This window comes from Octopus sinensis, linkage group LG7, assembly GCF_006345805.1.
Source record: "Octopus sinensis linkage group LG7, ASM634580v1, whole genome shotgun sequence".
NCBI lineage: Eukaryota > Metazoa > Mollusca > Cephalopoda > Octopoda > Octopodidae > Octopus > Octopus sinensis.
Genome location: NC_043003.1, coordinates 38,372,559 through 38,387,566, shown reverse-complemented (window position 1 = coordinate 38,387,566; position 15,008 = coordinate 38,372,559). Strand labels below are relative to the sequence as shown.

Here is a 15,008-nt window from a genome sequence, read left to right as displayed (position 1 = left end):
ACGATTATGAACACTGACATTACACATCCATCGGAGCATACTGGCTTCATTTCTGCGGCTTACGCATATATATATATATATTATATATCATTGTCATCATTATCATTGTCATTTAACGTCCATATATCAAGCTGGCTTGGGCTGAAGGGTTTGAAAGAATCCAAAGTGTCCAAGAGCTGCATCATACTACAGTGTCTACTTTGGCATCGTCTTTATAGCTAGATGCCCTTCCTAACACCAACCACTTTACAACATGTACTGGGTGCTTTTTTGTTTTAGTTATGCCAGTACTAATGAGTTCACACTGCATCCTGTAAGATCCTGAATCCTAAAGCAACAGCTTTATGATAGATGAGGGGTAAGTGTATGAGAGAAGGGCCAGAGCAGAACAGGTTTCTTGCTGTAGAAGAGCTACATATATACATGAATGTGTGTGTGTGTGTGTTTGTGTGTGTGTGTGTGTGTGTGTGTGTGTGTGCAGTATTAGCCTGCCAACCTTCACCTAAGTTGCTGAATATGACCCACACCATTATCCTACCACTTCTGCTTGTGCTGTTTTCTTGACACACTTAGGGTGGAATTCTTCTGTTGGATGGTGTCTAACATAAGTCTTTCCATCTGATCCAAAGATGCAGAAGCAAGATTCATTACTCCAAAGAACTTTTGACCAATCTTCGACTGTCCATTCAATATGGCTTTTAGCAAACTTGATCCACTGCTGCCAGTTCATCTCAGAAATGATGAGCTTCTTTTGAGCGATCTGGCTGAACAGTCCAAATTCTTTTAGACGGTTTCTGACAGCTTGTGGTGTAAAGCTGATGTCAATCTCATCAAACAATTGTTTGTAAATGTCCACTGCTGTAAGGATTCAGTTATCTTCAGAGAGCCTATGTACTCACTGATCCATCTGTACTGTTGTTTTTCTCAGGGTGCCTGCTCTTTGCCATCTTTGTATTGGCCAGTGGCTTGATGAAGCTTCCAAGCTTGAACACAAGACATTTTGCTGCATCCTAATTGCTTGCTAATGTTCATGAAGGACACATTTTGCTGATGAAGCAGCATGATATTTGATCTAGTAACTGGGCTGATGCTACGATGCTTTTCCATAGTGAATTAATATGTAACAATGCTCAATTATTAAACAAAACAGTGCAGTACAACCAGCTAAGTGACCACCCATTTGGTTTATTAATTTGTATAATCTTGGTACGGTCTTAAACAAAATAATGTCGGTACAGTCTTAAACAAAATAATGTTGGTACGGTCTTAAACTTATTTTGCCAACAATTTTTAATCATTTGAATTAATTGCATGTCAAAATTATTCAAATTGCAAGAAGATATATAAACCTTATATCATGTGAAAGAGAAAAACATTCTACATAAATAATCTTATAGTTTTGTTAATAATAAATGAATGAATGAATAGAACTGCCAACTTAATTTGACCAGTGTATGTACAAACTTCAGTTTGGCAAGAGAGTATGATATGCTGAAATGTTATCATTGTTTACCACTGTACTTTTGTTTTTCTTCTTTGTCATTTCATAGTTTAGCAAAACAATGGAAGAAACTATTCTAAAAACTAAAGAATTATCCAAAGCATTAATGAACTCCAAGTTCAAGAATCCAACAGAAATGTCCAATAGTGCTTCTTCAATGAACACCAGCAGTACATTCAAAAGTAAATCGTTACAATTTTACTCTATTGTTTTCATGGAAATTCAAATCATTATTATTACAACACTCTCTCATCGTCGTCATCATCTTCGTCGTCGTCATCATCATCATCATCATCGGCAGCGGCGTCATTGTCATTGTTGTTTTCAGTCATGTTTGTTTCTTTGTTTGTTTGTCTGTCTGTGGACAAGATATCTCAAGAACTGCTGAATGGATTTAGATGAAACTTTCAGGGATGTTTGGCCTCGTGACTGGCTCAAATTGATTAGATTTTGGGATCGATCTGGTACCAGACAAGGATTCCGGATTATTTTTCCTGTTTTTATACTTAATTTTTGAGAGTGATTGGGTTCATTTTTAATATTCTCATTTGTGAGAAGAGTCAAGTTTATTTCAGATATTCTCATTTTAAAAATCACCTCTGGCTTATCATTGAGAGGACGTTGGTGTTGCCTTGGCGGAGGTTTGCACTATCTGAGTGCTCTTGTTATTATTATTATTATTATTATTGTTATTATTATTATTATTATTATTATTATTATTATTATATTATTATTATTATTATTGTTATTGTTATTGTTATTATTATTATTATTATTATTATTATTATTATTATTATTATATTATTATTATTGTTATTATTATTATTATTGTTTATTTATTACTACTACTACTACTACTACTACTATTATTATTATTATTATTATTAAGGTGGTGATTGTTAGCATGCCTGGCAATATGCTTAGCAGTATTTCACCCATCATTACATTCTGAGTTCAAATTCTACCAAGATCAACTTTATCTTTCATCCTTTTGAGGTTGATTAAATAAGTACCAGTTATGCACTGGGGGTCATAGTAATCAACTTAATCTCCTCCCACAAGCTACCCTTGTGGCAAAAATTTGAAATCATTATTATTATTATTAAGTAGTTTTATTTTTATAGCGTGCTTTCACTTCACTATTGAGTGCAGCTCTGTGTGCCTTGAGTATGTGCTGTGGTTTGCTGTGATGCTCTCATGGTTACTGTATTGAAAGTGTTTTGCATAGGATGTGTGCAATTTTCTGTATGTTATATATATTTGTAAGTCCTGGTGTTTTTGTTATGTATTTATCTGAATATTTTTTTATCATACCTAATGCGCCTACTATGATAGGAATTGTTTCTGTTTTTAGATTCCTCATTCGAGTTTCCTCTATTTCCAGGTCTTTGTATTTTGAAAGTTTCTCCATTTCTTTTAGAGAAACGTTGTCATCGGCTAGTATTGATACATCAATTAGAAAGCATTTTTTTTCTTCATGATCTCTGACAACTATATCTGGCCTATTGGCCTTAATTTCTCTATCTGTGTGTATTGGCATATCCCAGAGTATGGTTGCTTTCTCGTTTTCTGTGACCTTTTCTGGTGTGTGCCTATACCATCTTTTTTCTGTTCTTATTCCATAGTATTGGCTAATATTATCTACTCACTGAAATGTAAATGTCTGGATTTACTTGTGCAAAATTCTTGTTATTTGTTTAAATTTCATTGGATAATACATTTTTATTTAATTGTTTTTTAAAAATATTTTTGAGGTAGGGGTAGGGGTGGCAAAAATATGACATAATAAGCGAGAGGGGAGAACTGTAGTTTACATCTTCAGCAGCTGTCTTGAAGCCCTAGACAAGGATGCTCATGTTGGCATTATGATCAATTCATGAAGGCTATTTGCAGTAAGATTAACCCTTGTTAGTGCCTCCTCTCAGCAAAATAGACTGTATCAGTGTAAGGTAATCATCATCATCATCATCAATGTCATCAGCAGCATTATTCCTACCTAACCCTAAACCCTAACCCTAATCCTAAACACCAGGTGTGCGCATTCTTTACCTTCACCATACTTTTATCATGCCACTGACATTAGTGAAGTTACCAAGTAATTTGCAAGACAGTAAAATCTCTAGAAACTTCACCTCCCCATCAACTAAGTGGGTAGGTGGGTGGGGAGTATCTGAGAGGAGGATTTGGTCTCATGCCAGGTGTAGAGAGGCTAAAATATACCGGTGGGGCTAGCACTAGCACAAGTATCCTTCTATAGAGGAGATACATGGCGACCCTACATTATGTAGCTAACAAGAAAGCAAAGATGGTAGTGATGGGGTTCCAGAGCAAAATAAAAACCCTCAAGTTACTAAACCAAACATTCAACGTAATTTACTTGCTACTGTCCACCTACTATTTTTCTTCACTTGTTATTCCATAGCTTCTCTCTCTGATTCAACATCATCTCCAGAGAAAATTGTTGAAATCAAAAGCCAAAATGAAAACATTTCATTTGAGAACGATGTTATTGAGGAGTCAATAATCATCAATGATGATAATAATGATGATGATGATGATGATGATATTGTCATACCCACCACTTCTTCAACTGAAGCCACTGAAATCAAGAGAGATTCCTTGAGTAAGAGTTCTATTTCTTTTAATCGCATTCTCTTTTTAGCTCTTTTGTAATCAGGCATGGCGGTGTGGTTAAGTTTGTCACTTTGCAACCATGTGGTTTGAGGTTCAGTCCCACAGCACAGCACCTTGGCTGAATATGTTGTATTATATTCCTGAACTGGCCAATGCTCTGTGAGTGAGTTTGGTAGCTGGCAGTCCATTGTATATATATATTAATATATATATATGTAGTAAATGGGGGCATACCAACACAAGTAGAAAGACACATACATATACACACATACGTGTATATGTGTGTATACATATACATACATATGAGGGGGTACTGAAAAGTTCCTGGCTCTAAGGGTATCATGAAAGGCTTGGTTGGAGGCCCAACCTTCTCAGTTCTTTTACAGGGCTTAGAAAAACTGAAGGACCACTGCAATAAGTGTATGAATCTGAGAGGGAAATATGATGAATAAGATCATAATTAACTGATCCTCCTGTATTTTCTTTTACCCAAAGCCAGGATTTTTTCAGCACTCCCGTATACACAGCTTATATTTACCAAATTCACTCACAAGGCACCAGTCTGCCCAGATTTGTAGAAGATACTTGCTCACATGGCAGCAAAACAAGCTTTGTAACCATGCACCTATCCATACGGCCATGATTGCGTCTACATATATTGCTCCTTTCAATTATTTTGAAGTTTCCATAATTGTTCTCTATTGTGGGAATTTCATTGTTTAATGATGTACTTCTGGTTCTCTGAACTCATTCAGAAATAAGATAAGGTGTGTGTTGACAACTAGATCTCAAAGAGATTGAAACATTGTATAGATGTAAATACTAAAAATTTTTTCATCTTTAAAAACGAAATTAATCGTTTGAAAAACAGTAATTGGATTAACAATAATTGAGCTCAGATATTTAGTAATTAATTAAGCATTATTTAATCTTTTATATATAAGCCCATGGAGGAGCTTCCATAGAAGTGCTAAATCTTCTTCATTGACCCTCCTAAAAACCAATTATGAGGCATTAGGAAGTGGAGCAAGGAAGATCATATGATAGACTGATGGGTTTGTATGAATTCCTAGAATGATTGGGGAGCTTGGAGTAAACTGGTAAGCTGGAATAATTATGTTATTGGTGACGTATCATATTTGTCTTGTTAGGGGTTAAAGGGAACCTACTTGCTATTGGTCAGAGGTGATTACTGGGTAGAGTTTTATAGAAGCGAATACTATTGAAAAAATATTATTAAATCTCTCTCTTTTCATGGTTATAGATGACAGTGATCATGGGCCTCAACACCCTCATGATCCCTCACAAAATAGTACATTATATGACTGGTCTTTCTGAAGCCAGCTGTTAAAATCATCAAGTATTTTCTCTCTGTGTCTTCCTTGGTTTCTTCCTTTCACTTCCCCGATTGCCACCAAAAGCTCAAGGCATTCTCTTTTCTAATGGTGTCCAATGAACTGACTCTGTTGTCACCTTATGTTGTTGAAAAGCACTCTGGTGGTTTTTGCTTTTCAAACCTCAATGTTTGCCACTCTACCTACACAGAACAACTTCGGTATTCTCCTAAAGAACCACCTCTCTGCAGCATTTGCACTTGTTTCTAGATGTTCCAGGTCACACAACTGTATGTAAGGATGAGTTCTACGGCTTCATTTTTCTGGGTATTTGTGGACCTCTAGTACATTTCTCTGTACTTTGTCACCAAAGGCACTAACAGCCCAAAGACTACATTCTTGAAGTTGGTGAGCTAAACCAAGATACCCTATACTTAATCACTAGTAAATAATGGATTTCTAAATTAACAGAGTGAAAAATAAAGTTTTTGCGGTGTCAAATCCCCTAATGTTGACTAATCTCTCATTTCTTTCCATTAACATTAGATAAATCTGCTGATCAGTTGCAATTAGAAAGAAAGACTAAAACATTATCAGCTGCAGTAGAAGCGTCTACTGTTCCTGATCCAAAAACCATCGAAGTAAGATTTAAGTATTTATTAATTTATTTTTATTTTATTCATCATGCTAGCATGGATTGGATGATTTGACTGAGGACTGGCGAACCAGATGGCTGCACCAGGCTCCAATCTGATCTGGCAGATTTTCTACAGCTGGATGCCCTTCCTAACGCCAACCACTCTGAGAGTGTAGTGGGTGCTTTTACGTGCCACCAGCATGAGGGCCAGTCAAGCGGTACTGGCAATGGCCATGCTCAAATGGTGTTTTTTACATACAACCTGCACAGGAGCCAGTCCAGCAGCACTGGCAATGACCTCACTCGAATGTTTTTTCATGTACCACCGGAACAAGTGCCAGTAAGGTGATGCTGGTAACGATCACGCTCGAATGGTACTTTTTACATGCCACCCGCACGGAAGCCAGTTAGCTACTCTGGCAACGATCACGCTTGGATGGTGCTCTTAGCGTGACTCGTCCCCTCCCCCAAAATTGCTGCCCTTGTGGCAAAATTTGAAACCATTAGCCTTATTTTTTAGATGGTGAGCTGGCAAAACTGTTAACATGCTGGACAAAATGCTTAGTGGTATTTCGCCCGTTGCTATATTCTGGAATTTAAATTCTGCTGAGGTCGACTTTGCCTTTCATCCTTTCAGGGGCGGGGGGGGGGGGGCGATTAAATAAGTACCAGTTACACACTATGGTTGATGTAATCAACTTAATCCTTCCCCGGGCCTTGTGCCTGGGGAAAGGATCATCATCATCATCATCATCATCATCAGAATCATTAGTATGCTGGACAAATTGCTTAGCGGCATTTCAGCCATCTTTATTTTCTGAGTTCAAATTCCACCAAGGATGAGATTGAACCTGGAATCTCATGCTTGTAAAGTGAACTTCTTAACAATGCAGTTGTCTGCCAATTCAGACGGCTGTCACTTATATTCAGGTTAAACAAAAATTTGACCTATTTTAAACTGATCTAAATTAAAACCTCTCATCAATATTTCATGCTAATTAAGCTGGCAGAATCATTAGAGTGCTGGGCAAAATTCTTCGGAAGCAATTCATCTGTCATTTATGTTTGGAGTTCAAATTCCATTGAAGCAGACTTTGCCTTTCATCCTTTCAGGATTGATAAAATAAGTACCAGATGAACAGTGGGGATGATGTATTATATTTAATCTGTCCCCCTAAATTGCTGGCCTTGTGCCAAAATTTAAAACCAATATTTCATGCTAATTCATGTTGCAAACATCAGCATCACAAAGACTAAGTTATTGCACTAAATTTTTCATTAAAAATGTACTCAAAGCAGTGTATTTCTACAGAAATGTGGTAACAGAAGGGTTGAATTAAAAAGAAAATTATCTCATTCTTACATATAATCCAAAAGTAATTTCATTAGAACAATTAATCTACTTCTTTCTTCTGAATATTTTCAGCTTTGGACTCATCTGAAGAGCTGTGGCTGTTTCTTCTTGGAAAATACAGAAATTTCAAGTCACCACTTTAAGCTGAGTCTGCCTAATTTTACCAATGTATGGTTCACAATACACCCAGTCTTTGGACCAGAAAATCTCTCAAAGGAAGGTATGTTGACATCTAATATTCACAGATTTTTGTGGCATTACCATTAGTTTCTTGTTCAATTTTTGGTATTAGCACAGAATAGGATTGTGGAAATTTGGCCCTCATTGATGTTATTGTCATTGCTGTTTAATCCTAGCTCAGCTTTGATCAAATAGTTGTAAACTTAATTCATCATCATCATTTAGCGTCCACTTTCCATGCTAGCATGGGTTGGACGGTTCAACTGGGGTCTGGGAAGCCAGAAGGCTGCACCAGGCCCAGTCTGATCTGGCAATGTTTCTACGGCTGGATGCCCTTCCTAACGACAACCACTCCGTGAGTGTAGTGGGTGCTTTTTACGTGCCACCGGCACAGGTGCCAGGCGGGGCTGGCAAACGGCCATGGTCTGATGGTGCTTTTTACGTGCCACCGGCACGGAGGCCAGGCGAGGCTGGCAACGGCCACGATCGGATGGTGCTTTTTACGTGCCACCGGCATGGGCGTGCCATAAATCAGCTTAATGTTGTTGGATAAAAAAGTGTAGCTCATCTACCTCACAGAACTAGATCGTTAACAAGCTATAATGTACTGAAGAGAATGGCTAATAATTGAGCCATGACGAACACCTACCTGCAGAATAAATTCCTCATGGAAATCTTTACTAACTCTCATCTTGCTGAAGGTATATTTGTACATAGCTTGCATGGCTCTCACAAGCTATTCACATAGGAAAGTAGATTTGGCTGATTTTTCTAGCAAGTCATGTATATATGCTGGGGACATCATATTCAGAATCTATGCAGTGTACTAACATTGTGGTCTTTTCTAAAATAAGCTTAGTAATGAAATTATATCTGTTGTGTTTTAAATACAGGATTAATATTCTTTTTCAGACCCTCAAATTGATACAATGCTTTGCATTTTCAAATATAAACCAGATGGAACCAAAAGCTTTCTTGCACTCAGTGAGATGAAGACAAAATCTGGAGTAAGTTCTAATATGTTGCATATTTAGACTGCAGCCTCAATTTTGTCCAATGTTTCATATGTATCAGAGAGAATGCAATAGAAATATTATTTGTTCATCTGTTTATTCATCTATTTGTTTCCCACCTGGTATGGGTTAGATAAATACTTATTCTTCAAGCTTTGTTTTACATCCAGATGATCTTCCTACTGTTTCTCAGGTAAAGGCCTTTTTTCATTCTATTCACCTTCAAATGTACAGAGCTGACAAATGATTTGCTAACAGGGAATATCAATATTTGCAGCTCAGAGGTTTTTCATGCAAAGTGCAGAATGTAAATATACACGCATGCACAGTTTCCATGTACCAAATACACTCGCAAAGCTTTAGGACTATAGTAGGAAATACTTGTATAAATAGCACACAGTGGGACTGAAGGCTGAAATCATGGGTTTGAGAAGCAAACTTTTTGACCATACAACAATGTACAAATATATATATATATACTAACAGTATCGCCCAGCGTTGCTCGGATTTGTAAGGGAAATAACTATATAAGCATTTTTAGAGAGTTACTTCCCTTATATAAACCAAGCGAAAAATGCATTAAAAATGCGGAAAAATTATGGTAATTTATTTTAAAATCGTAGACTCATCGTAGACGCGCGCTAATACCCAGAAGGGCTCGATATGAATCACGACTATAAGATACCCGCTTTTGGTTAAGCTGCACCGCAAAATGTGGGAGTAGTTAGGAATCTAAATCGGAGTAGACAGACTCTCACACAACTTCAATTTTATATATAAAGATATATATATATATATGTATATATATATATATAATAGCATGCAGGCGTCTACAAATCAATAAATGATAAACACACGCACACACATATGTATACAGGGTGAGTCAAAAGTGTGCCCAGTTTCTGGAAAGTTGTGCCTTTATTGTTTAGCAGGTTATTATTGACAGTTTTGAAAGTTAGTAAATCTGAATTATGTATCATGTTATTAATACTCTTTGATATCCCAACCTGTAGAACAAGAATTAGGAGTCAAAAGTATCTCCCAATTGGGAAGTCATGCATATCAACCTTAAAACAGGAACTGAGCGTTACTTTTGACTCACACACACACACACACACACACACACATATATATATGATGGTGGCATTTCACTCCTGACTAGAGAAGACCATCACTGATCTTTAAGAAAACTGTGCACACTGACAAAAATTATACTTTACACATGCAACTCTGCTGGTAACTAATGAGTCCAGCTATTGATTGACATATACATCTGCAGATACAGCAGATGAAACATCCCCTATTCACTACACCAGTGGTGGGGTTTTGAGCAGCTCACTTAAGTTCCGAGTGCAAAATGTGTGTTTCTTCAAAAATTCTCCACTGTTACCTTTACTCATTTCTTCCATTGGTGGTGAAGATAACCATTCCTTACCCAACTGACCTTTATCTTACATGTCTTCAACGAAGACTATAAGTACCAGGGCACAAAACTCTCTGCCCTTGAGTCACTCCAGTACTTCTGCTAAATATTACTAAAAATATATAGAGTCCACCAAAAAAAATGTATACACACTTCAGGAAAGGAAAAAATATTTGACTTCTATAAGTACCTTTATAAATATAAATAGGCGCAGGAGTGGCTGTGTGGTAAGTAGCTTGCTAATCAACCACCTGGTTCCGGGTTCAGTCCCACTGCGTGGCACCTTGGGCAAGTGTCTTCTACTATAGCCTCGGGCCGACCAAAGCCTTGTGAGTAGATTTGGTAGACGGAAACTGAAAGAAGCCCGTCGCATATATGTATATATATATGTGTGTATGTATGCGAGTTTGTGTGTCTGCGTTTGTCCCTCCAACATCGCTTGACAACCGATGGTGGTGTGTTTACGTCCCTGTAACTTAGCGGTTCGGCAAAAGGGACCGATAGAATAAGTACTAGGCATACAAAGAATAAGTCCTGGGGTCGATTTGCTCGACTAAAGGATGTTGCTCCAGCATGGCCGCAGTCAAATGATTGAAACAAGTAAAAGAGCAAAAGAGCAACCTTTTTTGGTGTTCTATCAAATTGTGATAACACTGAATAAATTGCAATAACACCAAAGAAAAATATTTATACAGATGTTTCCTTTCTTGAAGTGTATGTACATATATTTATTTATTTTTTTTGGCAGACTCTGTATACATTCATATATACAGAGTTCTCTTTTTCCTGTTTACATCGCCATACTTGCTTGTGTGTGTGTATGTATAAAATGTGATGTTCAATAATTTTATTGGTTTTCTTAGTTATTCTATTTCATTGTTATTTCTGTGTCCTGCTGAGTCACTCATCATTTTACTTCCAGAGATTTTGTGTTCGCTGTGATTTATCTGCTGGGCATTATATTCTTATCCCTTTCACAACTGGCTGCAGGTTCCGTCCCCGAAGTACTCAACCTCAAGAAGTTATTCCACTCGTCAAGAAATCTTCTTCAGGGGAGATTACTCTGACTAGTCCTTTCAAGTAAGTTATCTACTTTGCTTTGATAATATATGTATGTTTTACACTTGCCACATTCAGTGGATAAAACTAGAGTTTACTTATCTACTTTGATTTGATATATATTTTACAAGCAGAATTCAAGGTCAGTCTTTGCCAAGCGGCTTCACTCTCCGTGCTTAGCTTCCTTGCTAAGGCAACTGTCCGGATACTTATTGATTAGACCTCGTAGATATATATGTGTGTGTGTGTGTGTGTGTGTCTGTATACAACAGGTTTCTTTCAGTTTCTGTCTACCAAATCCACTCACAAGGCTGAGGTCGGCCTGAGGTTATAGTAGAAGACACTTGCCCAATGTGTCACACAGTGGGACTGAACCTGGAACCATGTGGTTGGGATGCAACCTTCTTACCAAATAGCCCTGTTGCAAGTTCAAATTTATAGAAAAAGAAAAGACGAAGACAGGTGTATGAACAAAAAGCAGGTGTATTACTTTAATGCTCAGGAATAATAGAAAAGTCTTTTATGTTTCAAGCCTACACTCTTCAACGGAAAGTGTCAAGAGGAAAAGAATAGAGTGAGAATGAAAAAAACAGAGTGAGAAAAACTGTGTACAGTTCATGTATGTATGAATGTATGTATGTATGTATGAATGTATGTATGCATGCATGGAAGGATGCATGGATAGATGGGTGGATGGATGGATGGATGGACAGACGGACGCACGGAGGGAGTTTATAGAACAGTTTTAATTTTCGGTATGCAAATTAAGGACTCCGGCATAGAATAAATTCTGTATTTGTTGAGTATATATAGAGCTTATAGAAATTTTTAAATTTCAGGTATGCAAATTAGGGACTCCAGCATAGAATAAATTCTGTATTTGTTGAGTATATATAGAGATTAACGAAATTTTAAAATTTTGGGTATGCAAATTAGGGACTCCGGCATAGAATAAATTCTGTATTTGTTGAGTATATATAGAGTTTATGGAAATTTTTAAATTTTCGGTATGCAAATTAGGGACTCTGGCATAGAATAAATTCTGTATTTGTTCAGTATATATTTGAGATTATAGAAATTTTCAAATTTTCTGTATGCAAATTAGGGACTCCGGCATAGAATAAATTCTGTATTTGTTGAGTATATATAGAGATTATAGAAATTTTCAAATTTTCGGTATGCAAATTAGGGACTCTGGCATAGAATAAATTCTGTATTTGTTGTGTATATATAGAGTTTATAGAAATTTTTAAGTTTTTGGTATGCAAATTAGGGACTCCGGCATAGAATAAATTCTGTATTTGTTGTGTATATATAGAGTTTATAGAAATTTTTAAATTTTCGGTATGCAAATTAGGGACTCCGGCATAGAATAAATTCTGTATTTGTTGAGTATATATAGAGATTATAGGAATTTTCAAATTTTCTGTATGCAAATTAGGGACTCCGGCATAGAATAAATTCTGTATTTGTTGAGTATATATAGAGATTATAGAAATTTTCAAATTTTCGGTATGCAAATTAGGGACTCCGGCATAGAATAAATTCTGTATTTGTTGAGTATATATAGAGATTATAGAAATTTTCAAATTTTCGGTATGCAAATTAGGGACTCCGGCATAGAATAAATTCTGTATTTGTTCAGTATATATAGAGTTTATAGAAATTTTTTAATTTTCAGTATGCAAATTAGGGACTCCGGCATACAATAAATTCTGTATTTGTTGAGTATATATAGAGTTTATAGAAATTTTTAAATTTTCAGTATGCAAATTAGGGCTCCGGCATAGAATAAATTCTGTATTTGTTGAGTATATATAGACATTATAGAAATTTTTAAATTTTCGGTATGCAAATTAGGTACACCGGCATAGAATAAATTCTGTATTTGTTGAGTATATATAGAGTTTACAGAAATTTTAAAATTTTTGGTATGCAAATTAGGGACTCCGGCATACAATAAATTCTGTATTTGTTGAGTATATATAGAGTTTATAGAAATTTTTAAATTTTCGGTATGCAAATTAGGGACTCCGGCATACAATAAATTCTGTATTTGTTGAGTATATATAGAGATTATAGGAATTTTCAAATTTTCTGTATGCAAATTAGGGACTCCGGCATAGAATAAAATCTGTATTTGTTGAGTATATATAGAATTTATAGAAATTTTTTAATTTTCGGTATGCAAATTAGGGACTCCGGCATAGAATAAATTCTTTATTTGTTGAGTATATGTAGAGATTATAGAAATTTTTTAATTTTCGGTATGCAAAATAGGGACTCCGGCATAGAATAAATTCTGTATTTGTTGAGTACATATAGAGTTTATAGAAATTTTTAAATTTTCGGTATGCAAATTAGGGACTTCTTCATAGAATAACTTCTGCTTTTTTTGAGTATTTAAACAGTTTATAGAGGGGTAAAAAATTTTTGGTATGCAAACTAGGGATTCCTTCATAGAATAACTGCTGCATATTTTGGCCATATATAGATTTGATCGAGCGGTTAAAAATTTTCGGTATGCAAATTAGGGATTCCTTCATAGAATAACTTCTGCATTTGTTGAGTATTTATACAGTTTATAGAGCAGTTAAAATTTTTGGTATGCAAATTAGAGTATCCTTCATAGAATAACTTCTGCATTTGTTGAGTATATATACAGTTTATAGAGGGGTTAATATTTGGTATACAAATTAGGGATTCCTTTGTAGAATACTGCTGCATTTGTTGAGTATATATACAGTTTATAGAGTGTTAAAAATTTTCGGTATGCAAAATAGTGATTCCTTCATAGAATAAATGCTGCATTTGTTGAGTAAATATACAGTTTATAGAGTGATAAAAATTTTCGGTATGCAAATTAGAGTCTCCTTCATAGAATAACTGCTGTATTTGTTGAGTATTAAACAGTTTGTAGAGCAATTAAAAATTTTCGGTATGCAATTTAGGGACTCTTGCATAGAATAAATTCTGCATTTGTTGAGTATTTAAACAGTTTATAGAGCAGTTAAAAATTTTCGGTATGCAAATTAGGGACTCCTTCATAGAATAGCCGCTGCATTTGTTGAGTATTTAAACACTTTATAAAATGTTAAACATTTTCGGTATGCAAATTAGTGACTCCTGCATAGAATAATTGCTGTATTTGTTCAGTATTTAGACAGATGGATGGATGGATTCCATAAATAATGTGGGCTTTTTGATAATTTTTTTTATTTCTCAAAATTAAGTTAGATGAAGTTCTGTTTTAGTTTCAAATATGCTCTCCTTCATTTTCTACAATGCTTTTCCATCTATCTGTGTTGAAAAATACTCCTCAAGTATTGTTCTAACCTACAAAATTCTTATTTTTTCTGTCCAATTGGTTTTGAAGACTGCGGAATAAATGATAATCAGATCGGGTAATGTCCACCGAATATGGTGGGTCGGACATCATTTCCCATTCAAACTGCTTCAGCCTTTGGAATATCATCCTCACTGTATGTGGCCGAGCATTATCCTGATAGAAGAACATCTTTTGTCTTGAAATCAAAGATAGTCGTTTCTCTTCTAGCACTGATTTAAGTCATTCAAGCTGCTCACAGTAGATCTCCTTAGTTATTCTTTGGTTTGGGTTTAAGAGTTAAAAGTGGACTAAACCTTTCATATCCCATTAAACAGATAACAACACCTTACATGGGTGAAGACCCTCTTTAGCCTGGTGTTCTGATGTTTCTCTTTTCCCTACCCACTGACATTGGTGCGTGACATTTTAATAGAGAACCCATTTCTCATCACCAGTCACTATTCGGTTCAAAAAAGGTTCATTTGTGAGACGTGACTGCAAAGAAGAGCATGCATCCACTCTCTATGCGCAATTAGACTCAGACA

At 35.8% G+C, this 15,008-nt stretch overlaps 1 protein-coding gene across 3 annotated transcripts in view; it reads left to right on the top strand.

Moving 5' to 3' along the window:
- Window positions 1-15,008, top strand: part of LOC115214303 (EF-hand calcium-binding domain-containing protein 7-like) — a 63,630-nt gene that overhangs the window by 21,677 nt on the left and 26,945 nt on the right. For 2 of the 3 annotated variants that reach the window (XM_036504710.1, XM_036504709.1), the window contains 6 exons: window positions 1,551-1,683; window positions 3,924-4,124; window positions 6,016-6,110; window positions 7,533-7,680; window positions 8,553-8,647; window positions 10,999-11,156. In XM_036504710.1, the coding sequence (XP_036360603.1) occupies window positions 1,551-1,683; window positions 3,924-4,124; window positions 6,016-6,110; window positions 7,533-7,680; window positions 8,553-8,647; window positions 10,999-11,156 (830 nt within the window). The remainder of the gene's footprint in view (window positions 1-1,550; window positions 1,684-3,923; window positions 4,125-6,015; window positions 6,111-7,532; window positions 7,681-8,552; window positions 8,648-10,998; window positions 11,157-15,008) is intronic. The other variant, XM_036504711.1, reaches the window with a different exon arrangement.